The sequence below is a fragment of the Anopheles nili genome, chromosome 3, assembly GCF_943737925.1.
Source record: "Anopheles nili chromosome 3, idAnoNiliSN_F5_01, whole genome shotgun sequence".
Lineage (NCBI taxonomy): Eukaryota > Metazoa > Arthropoda > Insecta > Diptera > Culicidae > Anopheles > Anopheles nili.
This window is the reverse complement of record NC_071292.1, coordinates 9,776,701-9,790,355: the sequence shown is the minus strand read 5'-3', so window position 1 is coordinate 9,790,355 and position 13,655 is coordinate 9,776,701. Positions and strand designations below refer to the sequence as shown.

The 13,655-nt window shown below is 47.7% G+C and overlaps 1 protein-coding gene across 1 annotated transcript; it reads right to left on the bottom strand.

Annotated features, from left to right (window-relative positions):
* Window positions 1-1,424: 1,424 nt before the first annotated feature.
* LOC128725813 (ubiquitin-conjugating enzyme E2 R2) lies at window positions 1,425-12,838 on the bottom strand. Its single transcript, XM_053819584.1, has 5 exons — window positions 12,471-12,838; window positions 9,374-9,460; window positions 9,052-9,284; window positions 8,857-8,971; window positions 1,425-4,390 (listed from the first exon to the last, which is right to left on the bottom strand). Exons 1-5 carry the CDS (start codon window positions 12,645-12,647, stop codon window positions 4,277-4,279), a joined length of 726 nt encoding a protein of 241 aa, XP_053675559.1. The 5' UTR covers window positions 12,648-12,838; the 3' UTR covers window positions 1,425-4,276.
* Between the last annotated feature and the right edge of the window lie 817 nt (window positions 12,839-13,655).

The window sequence follows — 13,655 nt, the reverse complement described above, 5'->3', positions numbered from 1 at the left end:
TGTTGAAATAATGCAAAATTATCACACACCGTTTGCTGTCTTGTTTTGTATCAAAAAAGCATTTAATGTATGCAGTCAGACAATTTGTTATGACAGGCAAAATTCTGCGAACGAATTATGACCAGCAAGGTGCAACGCTCAATAAGTTGCTACAGTGTGCTTAGAATGCGATCGATAACAAAAGAGATGGGATGCTAATTATCATGCGCCAGAAAGATCGACGATATGTACTGATAACATTAGGAGCGAAAACCCCGAAAACTAGTGTGTGTTAGTCCAGCTGGTACACGCAACCTCCTCGACGCATGATCTCTTGTTACTAGCGAATTGAAATGGGGCGATTTTGGCGTTCAAAATCGTACACCGAAATCGACACCGCTTAGCGACGAGAGCCAGTGGGGCTTGATTTTTATGCATTTGTTGCACCTCGGCCGGCGTTTAGCATGACTGAAAATTATCGGATTGACGGATTCGTGTGCTTTTTTTGGCGGGTTTGGAAAGGTTTTGTTGAGCTTAATCCCTTTACAGTTTTTCCATTGGGGCACATTAAGCGTGAACTGTTCTGGCAAAACTGTGAAAGGCGTTAATTACTGATTCAAAATTAAAGCGACTTGCACCGTTAAATTCCAACCCAAGAGCGATGGATGCACTCTGTCCCCCTTTGGGGTTTTCTTTGAAGCATTCCCGAATCCATTATCGCGCACAGGGAAGATCGTTCCAGATTTCCCATTAAAAGGAAGGAAAGGAGAGAAAAAAAAAACCGTCTCACCGTCAAAGGTTGAGGAAAAGCGGGCTGCCCATACCGCCACCCAGTATCGATCCGATTCCATCCCGGGGGTGCACTTTTCCCACCCACGCGTATTCCGCTGTGCGTCTGTTAACGCGGCCCTTTCTAGCAACCCTGCCGGTCGAGCCAGATGCACCCTGGCCCTGTGCGGCCCTTCTTTGGAGGTTGGTAAAGGCCGATTGCCGCTGATGCTGGTGAGTTGGCGGTGTGCCTTTGAATTTCGGTGTACTTTTGGGTTAAAGTTAATAAAGCAGCATGGCCGGAGTGCAGATGCGAAAGAGCGTGAGGGGGTGAGTTTGTGTTTGTTTACTCGTTGCAGCAACGTCGATTGACTTCCGGGGCCTTTTTTCCTCCCAATCAGACCGGGCAGACACATTTTTTTCTGTCCTTTCTTCGTTTGAATTAATGCAATTTTTTAAATTTCGTATAAGGATCAATCATGCGGGGAATTTTCGGATGCTCATCGTTAGCACCATGCTGTTCATTCGGTAGATGATTACTGAAAATAGCTTTTAATTAATAGTTATGTACGAAAAAAAGCACATAATGATGCCTGCTAAAGCGAAGGGGGAAGTTTAGTTTTCCGTTTCTGTCAGCAAAAATAAAACACATTACTCTTTTTTTTCGTGATTTTTTTTGTAATGTCTTATATTATCTATGTCTCTAAATAATCCACCTATCCATCCGTCACTATGAAACAATTCTTTGCCGATGAGCCCGCTATTTGTAAACTAGTTGCATTTTAGGTGGCGCAATGCTTGCAACTGCATCCAGGGTTTTTTTTGTTGTTACGACGATCATTGGTTGGCTATTTTTTTTTGCTTGCTTTTACAACAAACTCTACGATTTCATTTTACTCCCGTTTATTTTTACGCACTCGTTCGCACTCAACATTTTCGTCGCTCGCAGACGCGTGAGAGCAAACGACGGAACCCAACGCAAGCAACGTTTAATCAACCTCGGATTTATGTTTTTTTTGTTCTTGTCTGTATATTGCTTCTACGTTGTTTTATTTTTTGTTTCTGCCTCAACCGTGCTAGCTCGTATAAATCGGTTCGATTTTAATACCTCCAACCCGCGCTCTTCGGCGGTTGGGTTCTCTGTTGTTCGGATTTGCGCCAAAGTAATACTTAAAAGTTACCCCTACGATAATGCGCCACCGCCTCGTGAAGGACACTCCCGTCGCGGCGACCAATGTGACCAAACATTATGTGTATGACCTGCTCAATGCGTACGCGGTTTGGCACCCTGTAGCTGTATTATGATTCTCAGTAAAAGAAACCACATTTGTCGATTAAATTTCTTGAACGGAAAAGAACAAAAACCTTCCACCCACAAAAAGCAAAGGTTCCTATTTTTTTGTTGCTTCATTCTACCGTAACGGGTGTGTTTCATAAGGGTTAGTACTAGCATCAAAGAGAAGCCCAATCGTAGATATCCTTGAAACATTCGGATGCAAGATCATGGGTTGCTTTTGGTGCCCGTCCGTCAAAATCATCCATATTTTTTTGTATAGAAAGTATCAAATAATGCATAAATACTCCCAAATTTAGTGTCGCCTTATTATATTTACATTTCAGTGCCAATGGGAAATGATAGACACCTACAGCTTGTTTTGCGGCAAGAAACTGAAGCCCCAGAGGAGTTAAATTGAAAAAATTAAAAAAAAAAACGTATACGAACACGTTCCGTGCTTAAGATTGTTTCTTTTTGCAGCGCATTGTATAAACCAGGGTTGCGTGTTGGTCAAGCCCTTGTTTAGTTTGTCTAATTTTTGCTTTTTTTTTTTCGTTGGCCACGGACAAGCATATGCGCACAAGCACAGTTCCATTTCTCGTCCAGTTGTTGGTTGATTTGCACTGAACTTGTTTAAAAAAATGACATACGATTTTTATTATATCAGTAATAATACGTTGGTTCCAGCGTCTTATATCGTGCCCACAAAGCTGACCGGGTCTCTCGTGGTTTGCTTAGTGATTTTGGCGCAGCTTGGCTCATCATAATCTACAGCCTAACGAACTCCCTGCATCGGCCAGGGGTTCGAGATCCCTTCATCAACCCCGGGGCGTGCCATCGCTGCATCGAACAAACGATCCTTTTACTCCTCAAACATTAACCAGTATCAGGTTTCTTTTCCACGCGTTCCCAATCTGTTTCGGCTTGTTCTTACAGTTTCTCGCGCGCAATTTTTTTATTACTTCGCTGCCGAAATGAGAAGCATCTTCGAAGCGTAAATACAGTCCTTTCCGATTCTAAAATTTGCTCCACCTGCAGCAACGGGTGCAACTTCCTTTACATATACATATCTATCTGCGGGGCGCCGAGTCGTGTACATGTCTGACGCTTAGATCTGAGATATTTGCGACAAAAAAAACGACAATCCTTTCCCTACCGGGCTACTCTCTTACTTTACTCCCCAATCACGAGAGCCCGTTGTGTTCGTATCGCAGTGTAATCGCTACCTTTACGCACACCCCACGGGTAGTGATTAATTGAACGCAATTAATTACTCTTAAGATTCCTTATGATCAGCTTCGATTCGCGCTCGCTTTATATATATCGATTTCATATTGCATAGCTCTCCCTAGATTTTTTTGTTGCTTCTTTTCTTTTTCTATCCTGTATCTACTAACGTGCCGATCGCGCGCCACATTGAATCTATAAAATAATGATTAAAAACAAAAGCCCTGCGTGTGTACAAAAAAAAATTGAGAAAGTATAAACATTTATTTTGCTTTTTTTTTCGAATACTAAATACGCGCAATATCTAATGTAACGAAATGAATAAAAATAATTTTACTGCATATTTGTTTACATAAGCCGCGCCCCATCTTGCTCACTTATTATGCTGTTCTGTGCTGCTCCTTCCCCGATCAGGCTTCTTACGCGTTTTATCCACCTCCCATCGTAAGGAGCTCGCGTCGTTACTTTAAAACATTCACCATTACCTACGCGAACGGCATCGTGGCGCGTGGGTTTCCTTCTTCGACGGACATAACACTTGCTTCGGTGGCGAGCCCCAGGGACACCACACAACCGGATCCGCCGGTGAATTCAATTAGGCGCTCGCAAGCGTTTCGAACATTTCGTATCAAGCATTTGTATCAGAAAAAGGGTGGGAAAAACTGGCGACGAAACGGCAGAACTACTTCCGGCGGTTAGCTGCCGGAAAAGTTTGCTCCTTTCCTTCGCGCTTTCCAATAGAAACAATATCAAGAAAAAAAAACAAAAATACACAATCCACGCCGACGTCGGAAACGAGCAAATCTCGCGCTCACGCGGCGCGCGCTCGTGGGTTTCATGCAAAAATTTCGGGTCCTTCGCACATCCTTCCTGCGCTCATCACCTCCCACAGCTACATCAGTTGGTTGTCGCTCGTGTCCTTGGGATTCTGTGGGTGTGTGGTGTATGGATGTGTGTGTATGTGTGTTGGGCCACGCCGCCCGAGCCGCGCTAGTTCGCTGGTGCTGCCGGTTGATGTGAGCCTCGTTAGGATTCGCCATTACCACTGTCGTCACCGTCCGCGTACGATTCCACCGATGCGTTGTCATCGTCCTCCGTATCGAGATCGTAGTCATCGTCGTAGAAATCGGTCATATCGAGCTGGAAGTACGGATTGTGGAAGAAAACACGCCAATCGAACGGGCACGTTAGTGATTCCGATCTGTAAATTACTCTCGAGCAGCAAAGCCATCCCCGCCGGAAGAAGGTTGGCCAACAAAACTTTATCCCCTAGAGCACAAGTGCCTGCTTCACAGCACGGCTTCAGTTCAGATCATTTTCCTAATGAGTGGACATATTTCCTACCAACTCTCGCTCGTCGTTACGCGAGAAAAAGGGGAATTTGGTTCCGTTTCTTTTCGTGACATCTGAAGAAATCGCTGCCAGGAAGTTGGGTCCATTGGCCTCGCGTTTGGTGGAGCGTTCGTAACAAACAAACAAACAAAAAATGGGGGACAAAGACGACGCCACTGGGACGTGGGCACGCGGACCGAAAGAAAGGTGGTAATACGCCTGTGACATATGATGCGTGAAAATGCAAGCCATAATATTTTCCTTTCGTCCTCGTCGTTGCAACCGGGTAATCCCCCCTCTCTTCCCTCAGGCACCAGGCCATCCTACTACGAGGCGGCGGCCATTTACGGCGTAGCCCGCACTGGAGTGGGCACTAATAAATGTGTAGCTATTTGTATAACGCCTTGCGAGGAAGCGCGGCGAAACCGAATGGCACACCATGCCGGCCGCCCGTCTTCCCTAATCCCTTTGGGACTCATTTGCAGTTTCTGCCAACGCAGAGAGCACCATACACGAATGTGTGGAGGACCTCCGGATCAGGGCGGGTTGTTCTCACAACACACAACACAACACAGCATCCGAGAACTCCGATGGTTGGTTCTCCGATTTACGATTTACAAAACCCCTACTAGGATCCTTTTTCCTGAGCGGCGGGGGTGAAGAGTACACACATACAGGCTGGCCGGGGGAAGGGCGAAGAGTTTACGATAGCGTAATTTATGACGAAAACTTCGTAAGCAGAATGAGATTGATTCCAGCGAATATGACAATGGGCCGCAATGATGGTGGTGGGTTCGATTCCGCCGTTCAATAGCAAATCGGTAAATCTTGCCGGCTTAGGCGACATCGGTAAATACCCACTCCTGCTACGATACGGCAGGGGACAAGGGGACCAACATATTACACGTCCCAGGTTCAGGAGTATGAATCATTTTGCGCCAATTTTATGGCTTCCGGACCAACTGTCCTGGAAACTTGCTCCTTTATCGTAAGGGTGTCCTTACGCACTACAATTGTTGGGCGTTGCATTCGCTGGCCATGCAACAAAAGTGTACGTTAAGAGGACAACTTGAGAGGGCATTTCTTAACAACATTCGAATAAAATCCCACAATCATTACGAAATCCAACGGCACGGGGGAAATAGCAAGCACATCGAGTGATGTGAGTGTGGAAAGGAATCATATTAGTGCTCTCTCTTCGCGTTACTCTATCCAGTCGTTCATTCCACAAGCAGAGGAAACCCTTCCCTTTGAAAGCTGATCAGAAGCTGTACGACGTACGGTGGTGCTGGAGTATTTTTCAAGAAACTTATTTCTATAATTAATATAAATATACGGCCATTATTCACGCGCTCGCCCATCGCCTCCACTACCACACCTCGGTGTGTGCAGCCTTTGGATCTCTCGTTATTCTCACGAGTCCGTACGTCGAGTACTCCGCAAACTGGATTTATAGCCGGCATCGTCTGGCAACCTTCAGTGATCGCGCAACACAAAAAGTGCGAGCAAAACGACCACAAAAACTGCAACCTTTGCGAGCTCCTCCACCGAGACCGGAGATGTAAGGATCCAAATGGAACGTAAGAAATGCGAAAAAGGAGAGCAAGAGAGAGAGTGAGAGGGTGAGAAAACTCACCACGACGGATCAAAATTAGCGGTGAAGACAGGATGGATTAGCTGTTTGGCCTTAACGACGCCAGGCACTGCTCTGGCGGGCGGGCAATACAGTGATGCAACATAATGCATAACGCACCATATAAATGCAGTGTGTTCCAATTTTCCAAAGTTTGTGGCAGAATCTCGGCCCGAGTTCAAAGGGGTTAAAAACAGCAGGACAGGCAACGAATCGCGAATCGTAAGGAAGAACGATCTTTCTCACTCATCCCTAAATGGCTGCTTCGGGCTATGATTATGATTCGTAAAGTAGCGTGGCAGATTTATTATCCCTTCACAAACGGGGGCAAAGCGAACGAAAGTTGCAAAAACAACTAAAAAAATATGGAACGCTAAAGGATGGATGAATGGATGTGGTTGGTGATGATTTTGGATTTTAAAGAAGCCAAACAAAAAACCACACGTTAACGCCAAAACTACGAAAGAAATATCGTTTTAGATTATTTCCTTAGCGCTCGTTACGACGTCACTGAAAAGAGGAAAAGGAACCAGCAGCTGTTTCACTTTGTTCCTGCAGCATCCGAGTGTCATTTTGATACCCGAAAACGTTCGCATTGAGCCACGTTTCAGTCGCCAATTGGACCATTTGACGTAATCGGTTTGTTCAATATGTGACCGCGCTCTATCGTTAATCGATAGACAATCTCGTCGCTTCGACGGCAGACACCCAGACAACGCCGGAAGGAGCCTGCAGAAGCGATAGCAACAAAAAATTCTTTGCCAATTTTCATTTCACTGACAGCATCCACAGCACGGGCATTGGAAATCATGCCAATGGGCGGAAAAGAACTCGTGTGCATCGGTAGAAAGAAGCAAGTTCATGGTCTCTACCCATGGGAAACCGTCTAACAAAGAGAAAACGTGCAAAAGTTGATGCTTTACAACCGCAGTTCGTGCTTTCACGCCCAAAATTAACACCACCTCTCAACTCCGGTGGGGACGAACGCCATCTTCAGGCCACCATGATGGGGCCCTCGCGATGCTGCCGTTCCTAGACGAGGAAATGGTTATTGTTATTGGCCAGCCGTCGCCAACGACGAGCATCCTCTGCCGCGCACGGGTCGTTCATTTTAATTCGCGCCGTAGCAGCAACTTCACGAAACGGCGCAGGCGAGGTTCTAAGCGTGCGAAACTCCGCACCCGTTTTCTCACGGACCTCGGGGAAAATTCCCGCGATGGTAGGGTTTTTAAGCAAAAAAAAGCAGCAGTATAAGACCTAAATTGCCCCCGCATTCCTGCGAGTGCAGTTCGGTTTCCCGCGTGCTGATGGGTTTGTTCCCGAGAAGTATCGAGTAACGAAAGCCACACCACCTCACCATCGATCTTTGCAGTTTGGTTTTTAGAAACGCTTCGCTCTGTGGATATTGATACCGTGTAAACATGTCTGGGCCCATTCATAGGCTCCCGACGGAGCGAAGAAGACTAGACTGACTACCGGACCCGGCACTGTCCACTCGAGGCCACCTTACTCACGCCCCGTGACTTCATCGCGCTCCTCGAAGACGCGTGAGCGGCCGGGAGAAAGATTATGTAAAGCCGAAAGTATAATAACGATGTACGCGATTCGATTTCCAATAAACAGTTGAGTTATTATTTGCCCAATGATTTATTTGTAAACCGATCTCCGTCTTACATCGCGTGCACGGTGGTGGTGCCTAGTTGCCGGCGGTTAGCCGTCTAGCCAACCGTCGAGGACAATGTTGCAAAATTTGCGGCCCCACTGGCCGTAACGTGATACAGCCGGGACAAGCGAGGCTAACAAACCACGGTACGGAAGCCACAAGGAACTATGGGCTGAAATGTAAACAGAGCCGCGAATCAATCACACTTAGAGCTGGTTCGTGTAAATATGTGGAGACGACAGCACAAACAACTTTCGGTCACATCCTTGAACTTGAGCATCAAACGGAGAAGAAACCGTGCTACGAACATTGCATGTGCACTATTTCGGTATGGGGTCGATAATAGATCACCAGGAAGCGAACTGAGGTGATGCGAAAGGATAACGCTAACCTAAGTGAATCGAAATCGCAGTACACTTGAACTTGAAGTGACCACGACATACCCCAAGGTTAAATCAGGAGTCAAACCCCAAGACAACAAACACGCACAAGAACTAAAAAGCACCTTTTTAAATGCACACCAATTGCTAATGCAACTGGCATACGGCCTTGCCGGACGCAGGAAAAACCAAAACACCCCCTCGTTGGAAAGAAAGTCAGTACATCGACAAGTACCTGTTCGTGCACCTGTTTGTGGTTTTTTGTACGCAATGCGTGATAAATATGCAAAAGGTAGTTCAGTGGGATCACAAATGCAGTTGCATGTCTAACTAATTGAATGTCCTTTTGATTGATTATCACAATTTACAATCGACGTGACCGTTGTCAACGAATGCTTATGAACTGCATACACGGCGGTCGTATAATTAGTTGTCCAGAGACAGAGTGCACGATAGGTAATGAATATTCCATGGCAAGAACAACAAAAAAACGCAACGCGTTCCAGCGGCCTTTCATTGAACAGAAGTTGATGTTACGTTATAGCGTCTTTTCCCCAAATGGAATTCATTAAAATGACCTCACACGGATGCGCCTTACCTGTGGTTCCTGTCCGCTGGGTTTCGTTTTCGATTTGATACAGTACTCTTCGAGCGTGAGCGGTACAATGATGCCTTCCTTCTCGGCTTCAGCCTTGGCAGCCTGCGCTTGTCGTCTAAAAATGGACAACACGAAATGTTACACGTTGCGATAAGTTCCGATTTCGCGCGCGAGACTCGCCCTTCCGCTACCCACCTAATTATGTTTGGATACTCATTGTCCTTGCCGTGCGAATCTCGCCATCGCCGATACATGACGGATGCGTCGACGTTCGCTGGCGAGTAGGTGTTCGGTTCGTTGAGCAAGGAAATCACGGACAGCAGGATGGTTCGCACGTTCTGCGTTGGGTTCCATCGTTCGCACGGCAGCTCACCACTCTGCGGATCATCGACCGGTGGGTGTAGAATCGATATGCAGAGATCACCGTTCTATTGCCGATGGGGTAGAGAGAAAAAAAAGCGTTGGTTAATTAGTATCCTTCGGAGTGGGACGTGTTTAATTGCTATCACACACTTACCTCGTAGACGTTCGGGTGCCAGACTTTTGTTAGAAATCGTATCGACGGAGGAGAGTACGGATAATCGGGAGGAAATTTCATGTGCGCCTGAAACGGAGAAAAAAAAGCCCGAGAAACTGAAGGTTAGTGAAACATTCGATTCGAGCCTCTCTTCGCCTCTGGTTGTGTCGTTTTGTGACATTGCAAAACAGCTGTCCGATGCAACAGAAACAAGAAAAAAATAAGGCAACACCGCAGTGTCAATCTGGCCCTCACCGTGAAGATAGTGAGCCCTCGCAAGGGCGCGATTGCGCTGTTTGTATATGTTTGCCCCGTAAGCTTCGCACGTGCGGATCTTGCAAACCCCGAGCCAGAGCTCGCCGTACGGAATGACGTGCGCAATCGGTGCATGATGATGATAGCGCGAAAAAAAACCCCTCGCCAACATGCATACGAAATGAGCATCCAGTGCAAGAACTGCATGGGGGCACATTTTTGCTTGATAAACAATAGTCACTGTGCACCGTGTGCATCTTGATTTCTCGCCCCATTGCTGCAACGATTTCTTGCGAACGGCTACAATGATGCGCCACGTGTACTCTTGTGCCCTTTGAGCATCGTGGGGGTTTCCCAGAAGCATCGGGAGAGTGAAAACTGGTGCATTAAAAATGCACCCACAGTCCGGTTCCGGGAAAAAGGCGCGTATGTAGGTCGAACAAACGTCTCGCAGACGGTGAAAACAAAACACAGCATCAAAGCGCAGCAGGGCAGCTAGTGGCCGTGGAAGCGACACACGTGGAATGTAAATGCCCCTTCTTTCCAATATGGCATCCATTCTTCCTTCAAAATTTGTATGACGAATGCTGAACCTACGCCTTATCTTATGTGAGCCGTTCCACAAACCCCAATTCACAATCGAAACACATTCTGCTGTGATGACTGACCAGACCTTGGCCAGGAGCGATCGAACACAGGCATAGAATAATGTCCCATTCAGGTTCGAACATCTGACACAGACCTTAACCGGGTTTTGTGTGACTCAATTAACGACCGTCCGATGCGATGCATCGGATGCATCGGCTTGCATCAACGCGTACAGATAACCGTAGCGACTCTCGGCTCGCGATAGGCGCACTTTAAATATAGTCGCTCGAGCGATCGATTATTGTCGATTATCGCTGTACAGGCAAAAGAAAAAAAGCTATCAAAACTGGAGTCCCCGGATACATGGGAGGTGCAATCGCGGTTATAGGTGGCGAGATGGAACAACGGTCGTTAGGAACGATGGAGGAAGCCCTATCTGTCCTTGCATACACACACACACACTACATGATTCGAGGTTTCGATGGGGGAGCAAAAAAACGAATAAAAAAACGACCAGAATAATCAATTAACGCTCTAAAAATAGGCCCTTTTTTACGGGCTCTCGTGCTACGTTGGCTCGTGGGCAGGAAGCATGCTCTAGGTGACCTGCCAATTGCAAGCTGAACCACCCCAGGGAACCGTCGTCGAATTTACAACTATCTTATGTCTATCGGTCGGTTAGGTTGTCGTTTCTAACGTTTCTAGGAAAAGGTAATCGGGGCGATGTTGGCAATGTGTGCGATTTAAAATGTGACACTTCCGCCAGTGACCGCCATCGCAGAACGTTATCATCACGATGCTTCGATGACGTTGTTGTACATGCAACAAGCTGCTTATATGTGCCCAAGGGAGACAGGGTTGTTCATGCACGATACTTCACATTGGCACACAAATACAGCTGATGAGACAGGTGCATTCATGCCGGTGGCGATAGTACAACAGCTCACACGATCGATCGATCGTTTGATCGCAGCAGCCATCGGGTGTTTTAAAAATATATCCCGAAGAAAAATGTGACCGGGAAATTGATGTGCTAGTGTAGCAGAAGGCACTACTCATACCGGAAAAAAGGTACATCTAATCTAACGTAAAGATTCTTTACCAGAAATCAATAAGCCAACAAACGGTGCATGCAATTATTAAACGAGCAGTTGAAAGCTGCTTTACGGCTGCAACCCATGCCCAACCCGACGAGTAATGGAAAATATGGCATGAATTTATGCGTTGCGTCAGGAGCTGGCAGGAAAAGCTGCTCCCCCGAAACCGTCAGCCTCAGGCAACAGCAACATAACAACCGTACGTGCGTGCACACGGTGGTAGGCGCATTACACAAGCTGTGAAGAAGCAATACCGTAAAGACGCTAGAAAGAGCCAGCCCTAGGCCATGTTTCGGTGGTGGTGGGGGGAAAGTTAAACGACTTCAGCAACGCAACGCACCGTACGCCAAGGTTTCTTGGTGGGCCAGACAGGGCAAATTCAACAGCACCGATCGACTCGCTCACTCACGCACGCGATCGTGTGCGATTATTCGCGTTCGCACGGCGATCATCACAAGTTCGATCGGGCAACTCGGACGTAACTCGCGATGCAGGAAACATTGCATTGTTTGTGGTGGCATCCGTACGGCAGGATGGAAGGCCAACCGTATCCATCGTAAGCGGGCCGCCTTTGTGTAGCCGCGGTGCGCTAAATGTTTCCCTTTTTTGGAAAGTTCTTCTCACGTGTGAGCGAGCGCGAGCTGGAACGTAGATTGTAAAAATCATTTCCTGTCGCTCGATGATATCGTCCCCAGCCTCGATGCGCAAGGACACGCAGTGGTGGTGATCAATCGTTGGAAATCCTTTGAAGGGAGACAGCCAACATGATTGCACCACACAGCTGGTGATCGTGAGAAAGAGTCACGGGTCACCGAAAGCGGGGTTTTTACGATCTTCACAATGTGCTCACAGCAAAACGTTCACCTTGCGATGAAATGCATTAGACGGCTCAATGCCACCCAGGTGTCGCGCCGGTGATCGCAATAGTTTGAAAAGGGCACGACAAACCATTAGCGATCTTTCGATCGTTCTCTCTCTCTCTCTCTCTCTCTCTCTCTCTCTCTATCGCTCCCTAGCTCGCTAACCTAGGGCGTGTGTAGTAGCTGGCTTTCGATTAGTTGAGTTAGTTTTTGCGTCATACTTCCGGCGCTCGGATTTCAAACACAACAAATTGTTAAACACGTGTCATAGCCCACTTTCCCGCATGAGAGCCTCACCTTGAAGTAGCCACCCTGGTAGAGCGTATCCGGCGGTCCGAAGATGGCCACCTCCCACTCGAACAGATTGTCCTCGTTCAGCAGCTTCACGCGGAAACCCTCGACCGGTTCCTCCTGCAGGCTTTTGTACTCCAGGGATAGGGCGCGCACGGCCGAGCTGGACGGTGTAGCAGTCATAGTGTGTGTGTGTGGTGTTTTTGTTTTGAAGCAGTTACGGAAGATGGTTCGTCACTGACACGGTTTCCGGTGTTCCGGAGCGATAACGGGCAATTGAAACACTTCCTTTTTGGAGAGGGCCAACAGTCCTTCTCTCTCAGCCTCCCGACGTGCCGGTCCTAGACCCGAGGTACAGGCGACGATCGCTGAACGGCTTGAGAAATCGCACTTATCTCTGCACCGGCAGCACAGAACTGGCTCAGCCGCACTACTGCCGAGACCGCGTGAAACGAACGCAGCGGACACCCTGCCAAAAAAACGCCTGCCCGAGTGACGACGGGTCTGGTGCTGTTCACTCTCGAAATAAATTCACCGATTCACTTCCGCTCGCCCGGTTGCGGCCCTTTCCGGGCAGATTTTCCGATGTTTTCGCAAGCTGCTGTTCGCTCGCTGGCGGAGGCAAGTGCTGTGACACGGCTGGCTGGGTTGGATCTTTATGAACTTTGGCCGTCCGGATGCCGCGGTGGTGGTTTGGGATGCCGTGTCCCCACAACCCAAGAGCTGACCGTATTTTGCAGCGATTTCCTTGTGCACGAATCTAAAACGAGATCAATGTCGCGAAATGGAGCATTACTTTCGAGCGCACACAACAACGGATCGGAAGGGTGGATTTTTTTGTGTTTTTGTTTGTACAATTCACCCGACCAAACGGAATTGAGGGCGGACTGTTTTTGCATGCACTTTTCCTTGCCACCATCCGGGCGTCAGGGAAAGAGAGCGGCTTTGGTGAACCAGGGTGATGCGGACAAAGAGACTTTATTTTTCCACAACGCCTACTGAAACCACTAGCCACCTAGGATGAGGATGTTGGGGTTGGCCACGACAACCAAGGGAAAATTGTATGACTATGGTGCAGCAGCGTGTGATGGCGATTCAAACGAAGGAATGGAATGGCGTGAATCTGGCGTGATGAAGTGCAGCGTTGGAGATGCTCGTGCTCAAGGCTACGGGCAGGAGAATACGCAGCAC